The 16,405-nt window shown below is 39.2% G+C and overlaps 1 protein-coding gene across 1 annotated transcript in view; it reads left to right on the forward strand.

Annotated features, from left to right (window-relative positions):
• atp13a1 (ATPase 13A1) overlaps positions 1-16,405 on the forward strand; it is a 103,079-nt gene that overhangs the window by 47,432 nt on the left and 39,242 nt on the right. The window contains exon 12 of the mRNA XM_063035883.1: positions 3,445-3,565. Within this exon, the coding sequence (XP_062891953.1) occupies positions 3,445-3,565 (121 nt within the window). The remainder of the gene's footprint in view (positions 1-3,444; positions 3,566-16,405) is intronic.

Raw genomic sequence — 16,405 nt, forward strand, 5'->3', positions numbered from 1 at the left:
CCGCAAATGAAAAAGTTGAAGGGAGTAAAGAATAAGTTCTTTTTATAAAGGTAATTTCAGGAGTATTCTTTTACCTGGGTAAAAGGAAATTCAAATCTCTTGAGGTACAGGTTCAAAGTGAATTTGTAGTTTGTATATGTCATTATATACCACCTTGAGATTCATTTTCTTGCAGAACAAAGAAATACAATAAAATTAATGAAAAGCTACACAAAGACTGACAATCAAAGTGCAAAATAAGACTGTGCCAATAAAAAACAAATAATACCAAAAATGAATTGTAATGGGGGTTAGACCATAAGAAATGGAAATATGAAGACTGAGAAATGACTGAGGCATTAAACTGATCTGACCACTGTAGGAGTCAATGATGTTGGTGGACCAAGGATCTATTGAGTACATAGATAATATCAGAACGAGGTACTAAATGTAAAAGGTACTTAAATCTGACATCCTGAGTCTAATTGCCTGTATCTTAAGCTAGTAACTATCGATGCATTTGTAATTTTCTGAAATTCTCCAGATTCAGGACTACTCTAAAGTATCCCACTAGTAGGTCAAGAAAGAAGGGCAGGAGGAAATCGGAAAATTTATATTTTTTTGCTGAAAGAATTCAAGAATCTGTAGGGAATGTGATAACATGCCACGTGAAAGATCAGGAAGTATGCACATTATTTTAATGAAACTGATTTCATGTTTGGCAGATCCATAGATTTTTAACAATCCACAAATCCATAGCTAAATTACAATTTATTCCCCATGTTATTTTTTAACAAACCCTCCATCCAATCTAATATATTTACCACAGCTTACTTTGTCCAGCAAACATTCTTGCATCACCACAATGAAAATCAAGGCAGTCCATTCATGAGTTCCTCTAAACTACCTTAGCAGTTTGGAGGGCTGTCATTAGCAACTAAGTAGTCATCTTAACTTTCCTAGTAGTTAACCTTATAGTTAGAAGAGAGAATGCGTATGTTGTCTCAATTGTTAATGTGATGTTGGGCAAAATAAATATAGGATGGATGGAAGATTGGTTAAGACAGCAGAAGGGGTTTATTGTATTTTTACAAACTGGCAGTGTTATAAATAGAATACTAGAAGAAGAGATGATGTGCCATGAATGAAATGCTTCAATCACTCATTCAATGCTTGCACAAGTTTATTACTGGTTTTTCCTCATGCCTCCTGTACTTCTGTTAGTCACCCTCCTCACTCTGGGGCACTGAAATCAGTTGTGCTGAAAAAGGATCTAGTGCTTTCCCAGTGTATATGATTAAAAAAAAAACTCTTCTCTGGCTTCAAGCGGGTACAGGTATCAATTATAATAGAGGTTTCAATTACAAATTCTGCCAGTTTTCTTCAGGGATGATGCAGATTGCAGAGTTGGCTGAAGAAGATAGTTTGTCATTGAAAACATCCGTTATAATCGATACCTGTACCCAGCTTGAAGCCCGAGAAGAGTTTATAAGTTTTGCTGAGTTTGAACACAAAATTGGAAATAAAGCCTGAAATGAGTACGGAAGAGCAGGAGCAGGTTATTCAATGCCTGAATCCTGGGTTACTTAAATTCGGTTATGGTTCATCTGTATCCTAACTGCTTCTAGGTGTTCTGGTATCATATTCTTTTTGATACAATTGAAGCTTTACATCAGCGGTACCCAACCACCGGGCCGCAAAGCATGTGCTACCGGGCCAAGAGGAAACGATATGATTTGGCGATATGAGTCAGCTGCACCTCTCCTCATTCCCTGTCACGCCCACTGTTGAGCTTGAACGCATGCGAGGTCATTACCCACGCATCATCCATGTCAGCGCGGGAAGGAGATGTCAACTCCTTAAGCTTGCAAATGACGGCGGGATGAAAAGTATGTTTGACGTAACATCTCTGCTGGCATTTTGGATCTAAGTCAAAGCTAAATATCCTGAGATAGCCACGAAAGCACTGAAAACGTTGCTTCCATTTCCAACATGTTTCTGTGAAGCGGAATTTTCTGCAATGAATGCAACAAAAACTGAATTGCGGAATAGGCCGGACGTCAGGAACCCCCTTCGAGGATCGATGTCTCCCGTCACCCCTCGATAGGACCGTCTTATTGCAGGAAAACTAGCCCAGGGCTCCCACTGATTCAGCAATATTGGTGTGTTGCAATGATTTTATATGTTCATACGGGGAAAATATGTGCTGTGTGTTTAATATCCAAACGTTACTTAAAATGTTATGATGCTATTGACTTATATAACCATATAACAATTACAGCATGGAAACAGGCCATCTCTGCCCTTCTAGTCCGTGCTGAACGCAACTCTCACCTAGTCCCACCGACCTGCACTTAGCCCACAACCCTCCATTCCTTTCCTGTCCATATATCTACCCAATTTTTCTTTAAATGATAATATCGAACCTGCCTCTACCACTTCTGCAGGAAGTTCGTTCAACACTTACTTCAAGCTCCCCTGTTCTCCCCTGATAATTGACTTTATCACTATATTCATGCGAGGAAAATATGCTCTGTGTGTTTAATATTAAATTTGTTAGATAAACACTTTTAGAAATGAAGTTGAGTGTATTAGCCACTTATCACCTATATTCCGGTCGTGATTAACCCCCCCCCGGCCAAACAGAATCACCGAAAACGAATTTTGGAAAAAGAAATTGGCACGTACAGGCATGCTCACTGGTGCCTGTGCAAGGCTTCATGGTCATTGTAGTCTTTCACGGAGTAAACACAACCTATTTGCTACTCCTGTCCATTGGCAACCCTACCCGCCCCCCCCCCCCCCGGGTCGGCCGGTCCGTAAGAATATTGTCAATATTAAACCTGTCCGCAGTGCTAAAAAGGTTGGGGACCCCTGCTTTACATGAGTGAATGTAACACCAATTAATTAAATTTCAATTATTTTTTTAAAAAAAGCACTTCACTGCTGAAAAGCCTGTCTTTCAGTTATGGACAAGTCCACAACTCTCCTTGTTATTTCTGTGGTGTACCACCAGTCCTCCTACCCGTCCCACCCGAAACTTCCACAATCAGCTAAAAGTTTTGCCACATCTACTCAATTTTCTTCAAAATCCTACATAATCTCAATTTACCCTTAATTTTCTGTACTCCAGAGATTACAAGAGATTATGTAATCTCTATCCTTTGTAATTTAAACCTTGAAGTTCCAGTAATGCCAGTGAATTTCTGCTACACTCCTTATAAAGCTGATAATTATAAATATTCTGCAGAAGAGATTAGTTTCCTTTTTTCCCTTTTTGGCCTTTGCCTGAAATACTTTACATCCATGGCAATTTTTTTCCCCTGTAATCATTGTTACAAAGTAGAAAGTGGTTGTAAAATTAGGTCCTCTGGTAAGGTATTGCCATAAGCTTTGCTTTAAGCACTACTGGGTTTTGCTGGTTGGTATCAGGGAAAGAGTGCTAATGTTTTGCGTTTCTTTTAGATGTGTATTGTACGGAACCTTTCCGAATCCCCTTCGCTGGGAAAGTCGAATTCTGCTGCTTCGATAAAACTGGCACTCTAACAAGTGACAACCTAGTGGTCCGAGGTGTTGCTGGACTCAGGTGTGTATTCCTTTTCATGCTAGTTTTCTGTACTCATCTCCTAGAGGCCTTGACATTTTCCTTGGGTGCAATTGCATGGCTGCTGGTCACACTCCAGTCCATGTCCCTTTGATCTTTCAATCACCTGTGCTCTCCATTCTCTTTGGAGCTTTCCAGGACCTGCTCTTTTCTCAGGAAAAAGATGCAGGAGGCCAAGACTCACATCACCAGGTTCAGGAACAGTTATTGCCTCTCAACCATCAAGCTCCTGAACTTCACTCAACTTCACTTGCGCCATCACTAAAATGTTCACACAACCTATGGACTCACTGTTAAGGACCCTTCATCTCATGTTCTCTACTTATTGCTTGTTCATTTATTTATTATTTCTTTTTGTATTTGCACAGTTTGTCTTTTGCAGACTGGTTGAATGCCCAGTTGGTATGGGCTTTCATTGATTCCATTATGGATTTATTGAGTATGCCTGCAAGAAAATGAATTTCAGTTGTACATGGTGACATATGTGCATTCTGATAATTTACTTGAATTTTGAGTTTTCTGTCTACTACTCTCATAATCTTAAACATCTAGCAGATCTCCTCTCTAGAGACAAAAACCCAAATTTGTCTAGCCTCTTGTTTTAGCACATGCCTTCTAATCCAGGCAACATCCTGGTAAATCTCTCTCGCACCCTCTCCAAAGCCTCGAAGTTCCTTCTATCATGGGGTGACCAGAACTGTATGCAATACTCCAACAGCAGTTGGAGCAACACAAAATGCAAGAGGGACTCAGCTGACCAGGCAGCAGATACGGAGATGCTGTCTGGCCTGCTGAATTCCTCCAGCATTTTGTGTCTTGCTTTGGATTTCCAGCATTTATAGATTTTCTCCTTTTTTGCGGCCATACTAAGTTTTATAGAGTTGCAACCTAACTTCCTGGCTTTTGATTTCAATGCCTCAACTATTAAAGGCAAGAATGCCTTATGCCTTTTTAACCACTGTAGCCACTTTCAAGGAGTTATGAACTTGGATCTAAAGATCCCTTTGCTTACCAACATTCAAGGGTCTTGCCCTCAACAGTGTACTGTCTCTTTGCATTTGACCTACCAAGGTGCAACACTCCACAGCTACCCAGGATAAGCTCCATCTGCCATTTTTCTGATAAACCCTGTTGTATTCTTTGCCAGTCTTCTAAGGTATCCACAACACCATCAATCTTTGTATCATTTGCAACCTTTTATTTATTAATTTTTAAAATGCATTTCTACAAGAAACTACAGAAAGCGAACCCAACGATAAAATGGAGATTTATACAGTGCGAAACAAACAAATCCAATATGTAATTCATAGCAATAAGAAGAAAAAGCAGCCAAAAGAGAATTATGTAAAATTAGTATCCACCCCAACCTCCCACTGAAAAAATAAAGACCCAGGCCAACCATTGTGCATATAAAAGAAAAAAAATCAATCAGAGCATTCAACCCCAGAGAACTGTAAATATATATAGGAAAAAAGAAAGTATAATGCCGACTACCAAAAGTATAATGTAATTCACAACAACCGTATAACTCACAAAAAAAAAGCTGGAAGTAAGGGATTGTAGCATACAAAAAAAAGGAAAAACTTACCCTAAAGAAGAATTGTGAAAATATTCGAGAAAAGGTGCCCACACCTTATGAAACTTTATGTCCGAATTGAGAAGTGAATAATTAATCTTTTCAAGGTCTAAACTGGCCATAATATCACTAAGCCATTGAGCATGAGTGGGTGGGACAGCATCTTTCCACCTAAGGAGAACCAACCATCTAGCCAAGAGAGAGGCAAAAGATAATGTTCAGCATTTAGTCGGACTCAAGTGCTAATTTACATCACCCAGGGTGCCAAAAAGAGCAACCAGAGGGTTAGGTTCTAAATGGCAATTAAGAATATGAGATAGGGTTGAAAAAATTTCTCTCCAAAGTTTCCCTAGACTAGGCTAGGTCCAATATATGACTATGACTGTATATGAATAAGGGAAGCCTCAGCCCCTTTACACTTATCACAGACAGGACTAATGTCAGGATAAAACCGCGATAACTTAGTTTTAGACATAAGAGCCCTGTGTACAGCCTTAAACTGCAAAAGGCAGTGGCGAACACATAATAGAGGTTGAGTTGACAGACTTAATTCCCAAACCTCATCGGATAAGGAGATATTTAGATCTTGTTCCGGGGCAGTTCTAATTTTATCGAAAGGGGCACGCCTCAAAATCACTAACTTATCCGGAATAGCAGAAAGTAAACCTTTACCCAATGGATTGATACAAAGAAACAAATCCAGAACATTTTGCTCAGGCATCTCAGGAAAGTTTGATAGCAGAGGGTTAATGAAATGTTTAATTTGAAGATATCTAAAGAAATGAGTATTAGGTAGATTAAACTTCACAGACAATTGTTGAAAAGTTGCAAAACAGTTATCTATGAAAAGATCTTCAAAGTGTCTAATACCCTTTCTATGCCAGTTGTAAAATGTTGAAACCTGCATAGAAGGTAGGAAAAGATGATTGTGTAAAATAGGACTAGAGAGAGAAAAACCATGAAGACCATTAAATTTTCTGAACTGAGCCCATATTTTTAAAGTATGGCTGATAAGGGGATTAACAATATGTCTAGGCAAATGACAAGGAAGTGTGGAACCGAGAAGTGCAGGAATTGAAAGATCCTTAGTAGAGTTCAACTCCATTGCACCCATTTTGGGCAGTCAGACTTATTATGGAAGAAAGACCAAAAAATAAGAACGAATATTGGCTGCCCAATAATATAAATGAAAATTAGGCAAGGCCATATCACCTTCCTTTTTAGATTTTTGAACATGAGCTTTATTAAGTCTAGGATGTTTATCCTTCCATAGATAAGATGAAATAATAGAATCTAACCCATCGAAAAAAGCTTTAGAAATAAAAATTGGTAAAGACTGAAATAGATACAAAAACTTAAGAAGGATATACATTTTAATAACATTAATACGACCTACAAGAGACATAGACAAGGGTGACCACTGTGTCAAACTCTGTTTTGTAGCGTTTAGAAGATTGTTAAAATTTTCTCAAAAGATTCATAAAATTCCTTGTTGCTGTAATACCAAGATAAGTGAATTGATTCTTAACTACTTTAAAAGGGAGATCGTGGAATACTAAAGCTTGTGCTTCTCTATTGATGGGAAAGAGTTCAGTTTTATGTAAATTAAGTTTATAACCAGAAAGTTGGTTAAGTTTATTAAGAAGTGAAAACATTGAGGGTAAGGAAGGAGGTAGTCGGGTTTGATATAAAAAGTAAAAGATCGTCAGCATAAAGGGAAACTTTATGCTCAGCACCTCCCCTCCAAATTCCCGTCACTTCAGCACAGCTACGAAACGCAATAGCAAGTGGCTCGATAGCCAAATCGAAGAGTAATGGACTTAAAGGGCAACCTTGACGAGTGCCACGTTTAAGACTGAAAGACTGGGATAGCTGAGAGTTGGTCAGAACAGAAGTGGTGGGACATGAATATTTCAATTTAATCCATGTAGTAAAACTTGATCCAAAATCAAATTTCCCTAAAACTGCAAAAAGGTAATTCCATTCGGCGCGATCAAACACTTTTTCCGCATCAAGAGAAATAACACATTCAGGAATCCCAGTTGAGGGTTAATATAAGATATTAAATGTAAGCACTGTATATTAAAAAAGAAAGACTATTTTTAATAAAACCAGTTTGATCTTTAGAAATAATAGAAGGTATGATGTTTTCTAATCTATGAGCCAAAACTTTAGCCAAAATTTTAACATTGATATTTAATTTTAAAAAATTGGCCTATATGAAGAGCACTCTGTCGGATCTTTGCCTTTTTTCGCTAAAAGAATGATACATAAGATCATAAGACAAAGGAGCAGAAGTCGGCCATTCGCCCATTGAGTCTGCTCCGCCATTTTATCATGAGCTGATCCAGTCTCCCATTTAGTCCCACTCCCCTGCCTTCTCACCATAACCTTTGATGCCCTGGCTACTCAGATACCTATCAATCTCTGCCTGAAATACACCCAATGACTTGGCCTCCACTGCCGCCCGTGGCAACAAATTCCATAGATTCACCACCCTCTGGCTAAAAAAATTTCTTCGCATCTCTGTTCTGAAAGGGCGCCCTTTAATCCTTAAGTCATGCCCTCTTGTACTAGACTCCCCCACCATGGGAAACAATTTTGCCACATCCACTCTGTCCATGCCTTTCAACATTCGAAATGTTTCTATGAGGTCTCCCTTCATTCTTCTAAACTCCAAGGAATACAGTCTAAGAGCGGACAAACGTTGCTCATATGTTAACCTTCTCATTCCCGGAATCATTCTAGTGAATCTTCTCTGTACCCTCTCCAACGTCAGCACATCCTTTCTTAAATAAGGAGCCCAAAACTGCCCATAGTACTCCAAATGAGGTCTCACCAGCACCTTATAGAGCCTCAACATCACATCCCTGCTCCTATACTCTATTCCTCTAGAAATGAATGCCAACATTGCATTCGCCTTCTTCACCACTGACTCAACCTGGAGGTTAACCTTAAGGGTATCCTGCACAAGGACTCCCAAGACCCCTTGCATCTCAGAACTTTGAATTCTTTCCCCATTTAAATAATAGTCTGCCCATTTATTTCTTCTGCCAAAGTGCATAACCATACACTTTCCAACATTGTATTTCATTTGCCACTTTGCCCATTCTGCCAATCTATCCAAGTCTCTCTGCAGACTCTTGTTTCCTCAGCACTACCGGCCCCTCCACCTATCTTTGTATCATCAGCAAACTTAGCCACAAAGTCATCTATTCCATAATCCAAATCGTTGATGTACAACGTAAAAAGAAGCGGCCCCAACACGGATCCCTTTTGAACACCACTGGTAACTGGCAGCCAACCAGAATAGGATCCCTTTATTCCCACTCTCTGTTTCCTGCCAATCAGGCAACGCTCTATCCACGTATGTAACTTTCCCGTAATTCCGTGGGCTCTTATCTTGTTAAGCAGCCTCATGTGGCACTTTGTCAAAGGCCTTCTGAAAATCTAAATATAGAACATCCACTGCATCTCCCTTGTCTAGCCTACTTGTAATTTCCTCAAAATTGCAATAGGTTTGTCAGGCAAGATTTTCCTTTAAAGAAACCATGCTGAGTTCTGCCTACCTTGTCATATGTCTCCAGGTACTCTGTAACCTCATCCTTGACAATCGACTCCCAACAACTTCCCAACCACCGATGTCAAGCTAACAGGTCTATAATTTCCTTTTTGCTTCCTTGCCCCCTTAAATAGAGTGACATTTGCAATCTTCCAGTCCTCTGGAACCATGCCAGAATCTATCGACTTTTGAGAGATCATTCCTAATGCCTCCGCAATCTCCACAGCTACTTCCTTCGGAACATGAGGGTGCATTCCACCTGGTCCGGGAGATTTATCTACCCTTAGACTGTTCAACTTCCTGAGTACTTTCTCTGTCGTAATTGTGACTGCACACACTTCTCTGACACCCTTGAGTGTCCGGTATACTGCTGATGTCTTCCTCAGTGAAGACTGATGCAAAATACTTGTTCAGTTCCTCCGCCATCTCCTTATTCCCCTTTACAATTTCTCCAGCATCATTTTCTATCGGTCCTATATCTACTCTCACCTGTCTTTTACTCTTTATATACTTGAAAAAGCTTTTAGTATCCTCTTTGATATTATTTGCTCGCTTCCTTTAATAGTTCATCTTTTCCCTCTTAATGACCACCTTGGTTTCCTTTTGCAAGCTTTTAAAAACTTCTCCAATCCTCTATCTTCCCACTAATTTTTGCATCTTTGTATTCCTTCTCCTTTGCTTTAACTTTGGCTTTGACTTCTCGTCAGCCACGATTGCATCCTTTTTCAATTCGAAAGTTACTTCTTTTTTGAAATATATCTGTCTTGCACCTTCCTCACTTGCCTAAACTCCAGCCACTGCTGCTGTGCTATCCTTCCCGCTAGTGTCCCTTTCCAGTCAACTTTGGCCAGTTTCTGTCTCATGCCACTGTAATTTCCTCTACTCCACTGAAATACCGACACATCGGATTTCGGCTTCTCTTTCTCAAATTTCACAGTGAACATGTTATGATCACTGCCTCTTAAGGTATGCCTCATTAAATGATGCAGGCAATTTACCATGCTTAAACAATGGGATAGAACTAAAAATAATTGAGACAAAAGCAGTGAAGAAATGATTTATAAAATTCTGCTGAAAAGCCATCAGGTCCGGGACATTTACCCGACCGTAATACAGAGATGGCAGATGATATTTCCTCTAATGATAATAGTTCATTGAGTTTTGCTTTAAAGTCAGAAGAGAGCGAAGGAATATTTAAACTATTTAAAAAATGCTCAACTGAGATATTCTCATTTAAAGATTCAGAAGTATAAAGTCGAGAATAATAGTTCTTAAACACAAAATAATCTGCAGATGCTGTGATCAAAGCAACACTTTCAGTACGCTGGATGAACTCAGCAGGTCGGGCAGCATCAGTCCACCACCTTCAACAGGACCCCACCACTAAGCACATCTTTACCTCTCCACCCCTCTCCGCTTTCCGCAGGGATTGGTCCCTCCGCGACTCCTTTATCCATACGTCCATCCCCACTGATTTCCCACCCGGCACTTATCCCTGTCAGTGTAAGTGCTACACCTGTCCCTACACCTCATCTCTTGCAACCATTCAGGGCCCCAAACAGTCCTTCCAGGTGAGACAACACTTCACTTGTGAGTCTGTTGGGGTCATCTATTGCATCCAGTGCTCCCGGTGCGGCCTCCTCTACATCGGTGAAACACGACGCAGATTGGGGGACTGCTTCATCGAGCACCTCCATTCTGTCTGCCACAACAGACAGGATCTCCCGGTGAGCTACCAACTTCAACTCTGCTTCCCATTCCCTTTCAGATATGTCTATACATGGCCTCTTCTACTGCCATGATGAGGCTAAACTCAGGTTGGAGGAGCAACACCTCATATACTGTCTAGGTAGTCTCCAGCCCCTTGGTATGAACATAGAATTCTCCAACTTCCGGTAATTCCCTCCCCTCCCTTCCTCTATCCCTATTTCACTCTACCCCCTCCCCCAGCTCCCTCATGGTTCCGCCTCCTTCTTCTACTACCCATTGTTTTCAGGGCTATGACGTCAATGCTTCCCCTCCCCCATCCCTTTGTCTTTCACATTACTGGTCTTTCAACTGAAGCTACAAGCATTCTTCAAGTCCTTCCTCATCTTTCATTCTTCAGTCCTGATGAAGGGTTCCGGCCCAAAACATCGAATCATCATTTCTGACTGACGCTGCCTGACCTGAGTTCATCCAGCGTACTGAAAATAATAGTTCTTAAATGTGTCATTGATATCAGAATGATTCGAAGTAATGTTCCCATTTCCCATTCGAACTTTTGTGATTTGTTGTTTAGCTTTAGAGCGTCTTAGTTGGTTAACTAAAAATTTACCGGACTTATCCCCATGAATATAAAATCAGCTCTTACTTTCAAGAAGTTGGCATTCAATCGGCCGAGTGGAGATGAGGTCAAACTTAGTTTGAAGTTCTACTCTCTTCTTACACAATTCAGGATTTTTGGTCTGGGCATATAATTGGTCTTTTGCTTTAATTTGACCAATTAAGTCTAAATGCTCTAAGTAGATCGTTCTTTTCAGATTCACAGTATATGAAATTATTTGAGTCCTCAAATATGTTTTCATGGCATCCCGGATGATCTGGGATGAGATTTCAGATGACATGTTAGTACTTTTAAAAAAAAGTTATCTGGTCCTTCATAAATTTTACAAACTCATTATCTGACAGCAAGGTCAGAATAAAACACCAATGTTTGTTCATTTGAGGAAGACCAGGGAAATTTATGGACAGGGTATTTGGAGCATGATCTAAAATCACTGTACTCTGATAGTCACAAGAGCGAACAGATGGAATCAGTTGATTATCCATTAAGAAATAATCAATTCTAGTAAAAGTATGATGGACATGTGAAAAGAGGAATAATCTGTCTCAGTAGGATGGAAAAAAAACGCCACACATCAGAAATAACATAATTAGAAAGGAAGGAGTGAATAAATAAAGCAGAATTATTAGGGAGTCTGGGAACAGAAGAAGATTGATCCAGTACTGGATCTAACCAACAATTAAATTCACCACCCAATATGAGAGAATATAAACTCAAGTCAGACAGTAAAGGAAAAAAAAACTGTCAAAAAAATCCATATCATCTGAATTGGGAGCATAGAAATTAGCAAGACTACCCTATTATTACACAATTTCCCAGAGACAATAATAAATCGACCATTTGTATCCGAAATTTTGTTGTGAAGCTCAAAGGGATCATTCTGGTTAATGAGAGTTATTAAAACTACAAATATGTGTTGCAAAAAAGTAATGTCAGCTTTGAGCTGCTTTATGTGAAAACACCTTCCTTTTAGCAGAATGGTTCAATCCCTTAACATTCCAGCTTGTAAGATTCAACGGGCTAACCATTGTCATATAAAAAAAATCATATAGGGTAGTAAGCATAAATATGGACAAACATTCTAATAACAGCTCTGGGGCAAAAGTAAGAAACAAAATCAAGACAAAAAAGGTCATGAATAACAAAGGATAACTAAGAATTGTTTAAATAATGTTGGCACTAGGAAATCCTCCCCCACTCAGAACCCAAAGCAAGAAAGCTACCAAAGAACAGCAGCGAGCTCTTTACCCCTAACCTCAACTTCCAGTTTCTGTATAGCTTCATGAGCTCCGTTTAATTAACAGTTTTTAAAAAAAACCTGGAGAGCTTATGCACTTAGAATTAAAATTATACATAAAGAAAACAGTACTATCAAAAAGTATTAGACTTAACTTGAAATAATAATCCAGATTACCATATCCGTGAAGAAAAAAAATACAGTAATTAAAAAAATTTGAAAAGAAATCTCGGCCTGAAACGTCGACTGCACCTCTTCCTACAGATGCTGCCTGGCCTGCTGCGTTCACCAGCAACTTTGATGTGTGTTGCTTGTAGGGAGAAAAAAGTACCAGTTGGCCATTTTAAATAATCAAATCGAGTCTGAAGGAGACACTATAGCAAGGAGACTTTCCAAAATTTCTCAATTTATAGCAGTTAAACCATTTTCAGTCATTTAAAAATTAATTTAGGAGTCCCCATAGCAAGGAGACTTCCAATAAATTTCTGAACTTATAGCAGAGTTAAGCCATTTTCAGTAATTTAAAAATTAAATTTAAAAGGAAAACAAATATAAAAAAACAGGAAAAAAAAAGGAAAAAAATAGCAATTGGCCATTTTAAATAATCAAATCGAGTCTGAAAGAGACACCATGGCAAGGAGACTTTCGATAAAGTTCTGAACTTCTTATAACAGAGTTAAACCATTTTCAGTAATTCAAAAAATAATTATGGAGTCACCATTAGCAAGGAGACTTTCAGTAAATTTCTGAATTACTTATAGCAGAGTTAAACCACTTTCAGTAATATTAAAAAGGAAAACAAAAAATATAAGAAAACAAAGAAGAAATCACAATGGCAAGCAGACTTTGAAAAATTTCATTTGCAACCTTTTATAGTGCCTTGCAAGATTATTCAGCTCACACAACTATTTTCCCATTTTACTGTCTCATTTTCTAAGTTTAAGATATGTTGAAGTAGGATTTTTTGAGCTAATCTAAAAAACATTATCCATGTTAAATCAAAAGGAAAATTCCAACCCTTGTCAATAATTAACTAAAAATTAGCAACCAAAATTGAGGCTGAAGAACTATTCACCTCCTTTGTAATTACTATGCTAACTTGCCTTGGGTGCAATATATGTATTACCTTAGAAACTCTCACAATTTATTTATGTAGAGGGTTACGTGTTTTAAATGAATTCATAGAATAAATGTCCCCTCTCTTTGTAAGGACCAGCAGTCTGGTAGATTTTCAACAGACCCAACCAAAATGAAGGCTAGGGAACATCCAAGATGAGTCAGGGAAACAATAACAGAAGCATAGATCTGGGGAAGGGTTCAAGACCATCTAAAAGACATTGAACATACATTGGACCTCAGACAATCGTGAAATGGTGGGGAAAAAAAATGAAACCACAGCTACAATGCCCAGGTCAGGCTGTCCCCTAAACTAAGTTGCTGGAGAAGGATGGCATTTGTGATGCCAACAATCACTGAGTGAGCTGCAGGTCAGTGGCTGCATGGGAGATGAGGTTCTTGGCTCCACAATCTCAAAGGCCTTGCACAAAAAGGTATTTACGTAAGACTGGCAAGGAAGAAGCTCTAGCTTTAATTTTTAAAAAATCATGTCTTTGCCTGTGAAGACTTTGCAAAGCATCACTGAACAGATTTTGGCCAGAGGGTGGTGAGTTTGTTAACACAGGCAGCTGTGGAGGCCAGGTTGTTGGGTGTATTTAAGGCAGAGATTGGCAGGTCCTTGATCGGACATGGCATCAAAGGGCTGGGAGTGGGGCTGAAGAGAGGGAATAAAGGATGAGCTCTGTCACGTTGTGCAAAGCTAATAGACTTGTACAAAAAGACTATTGGCTGTAATAGATGTGAGAAGTGGTTCAACTAAGTACTGAGCAAAGGGAGTTGAGTACTTTTGAACTGCTGACATTTTAGTTTTTGAATTAGTTTTTTATGCTTTACAATTTTCTGTTTTTTTGGACTCCGTGAAAAAAGCATGTGATTCATAAATTTAAAAATCTGCAGCTAAATTGATCAAAATCCTTGATTGTAATACCATTTGTGTAAACAAAGGGTTGGGAGTGGGATACTTTTTACAAGGCCCTACATTCTTGCTTGAGCAGTAAACTTTGCCTCTTATAGGCACCATGTGGAGTTCATTAGTATGGAGCAGGTGGCTAAGGATTGGTTCATAGCATAGTCTGTGGGATGGAATCTTAAGATTGTGCTCAATTAGGTACTTAAACTGATGGATCTGAGGATTTTTGGCTTTGAAATAGGAGATCTGAGACCCCTAACCTTACAAAAAGGCTTTGGTCAACTGCTAAATTGTTCTCAGTGGCCAACAGTGACACCTAGAGAACTATATGGAAATTGCAGTCCAGCATAAATGAAGCCACAGTAGCTTTTAATTTAGTTTAAGTTAATTTTAAGTTAGTCCTGACGAAGGGTCTCGGCCTGAAACGTCGACTGCACCTCTTCCCACAGATGCTGCTTGGCCTGCTGTGTTCACCAGCAACTTTGATGTGTGTAGCTTTTAATTTACTTTTTTTTCCCCAAACTGAACATATTTTGATCTTTTTTCTTTGCTTGGTTGCACTATCACATACGTTCTGAATTAAATATCATTTCCTTTTTTGCTGCCCAGTTTTTGTTTAAAATGTTTCTTATTTTCAAATATTTTCATTGTGAAGCAACATCACTTTAACCACAACAGACAATGTCCTAAAGTACAATACTTTTTTTCTTTTCCTTATAACAACATAATGAAAATCAAAAGAATCTATGTATAGTAAGCAAAAAGCAAAGGAAACCCTACCACCCTGTCTCCTTTCCCCTTCCCAGCCCTACCCTCCCCTCACCCCTCCCGTATGTGCTGGTTAGGTCCTACCGCTCCCCACACTTAGTTCAGCTGTCGATCTCTTCTAAATACAACAATAATGATTGCCAGGTTTTTTCAAATTCCTTGAGTCTGCCCTTGATAACGTATCTTATCCTCTCTAGATGCAGAGTATCCATTAATGCAGCCAGCCATTCTCTTTGAGTGATGGAGTTTCCTCCTTTTTCCAGAACATCAGTATGACTTTCTTTCCGTTAAGTATGCCATAGGTCAGGAGTTGTTGCTGGGTAGCCTGGAATTTTTGTCCTCGCAGAAGTTCCAAAAATTATTAAAATGGGGTCTGGTATTATCTGAACCTTTAGTACCTTCGATAGGACCTCAGATATTTGCTTCCACTCCTCTTGTATCCTGGGACATAAAGCATAACTATGTAACAAATCTGCCTCTGAGAACTTGCATTTCTCACACATTGGGGACACCTCTGGGAATATTTTATAAATCCTTACTTTTGAGTAATGTAATCTATGTAGGATTTTAAATAGTATTAAACAATGCCTGGCATTGATGGAACAGGAGTTAACATACTCCAAAGCCTCATTCCGTATAACCTCCTCTATCTCTGTAGCCAACCTCCTTTTCCCACTCTTTTTTTAATATTATCCATTGTTGTATGGCATCATACAGGTAGGCAATGATGTGTTCTGTCCCTAAACATGATCTTAAATGATTACAGGTGTCCCCCGCTTTTCGAACATTTGCTTTACAAAACCTCACTGTTACGAAAGACCTACATTAGTTCCCTGTTTTCGCTAACAGAAGGTGTTTTCACTGTTACGAAAAAAGGCAGGGCGCGGGAAAAGCAGCGTGCATTTTTAAAAAAAATCAGCATGCAAAAAAAAAATCCCTGGGCAGCCGCTGTCCCTTGGATTTGGAACGGCATTCTCGCCGGCATTGTTTAAACACGTGCCTGTGAGCAGCCGTTAGCAAGATGAGTTCTAAGGTATCGGAAAAGCCTAAAAGACTCGTAAAGGTGTTACACTTAGCGTAAAACTAGACATAATTAAGTGTTTCAATCGTGGTGAACGAAGTAAGGACAAAGTGAGTTTGGCTTGTGGAAGTTGACGAAGATGATGTTGAACAGGTTTTGGCATCCCATGACCAAGAACTGATAGATGAAGAGCTGGTGCAATTGGAAGAGGAAAGGAGAACAATCGAAACCGAATGAGTAATGATAAAGTACGACTTTAATTTTGAAAGGGTATGTCAGTTTAAAGCATATTTGCAGGATGGTTTG

Source organism: Mobula hypostoma, chromosome 29 (assembly GCF_963921235.1).
Source record: "Mobula hypostoma chromosome 29, sMobHyp1.1, whole genome shotgun sequence".
NCBI classification, from domain to species: Eukaryota; Metazoa; Chordata; class Chondrichthyes; order Myliobatiformes; family Myliobatidae; genus Mobula; species Mobula hypostoma.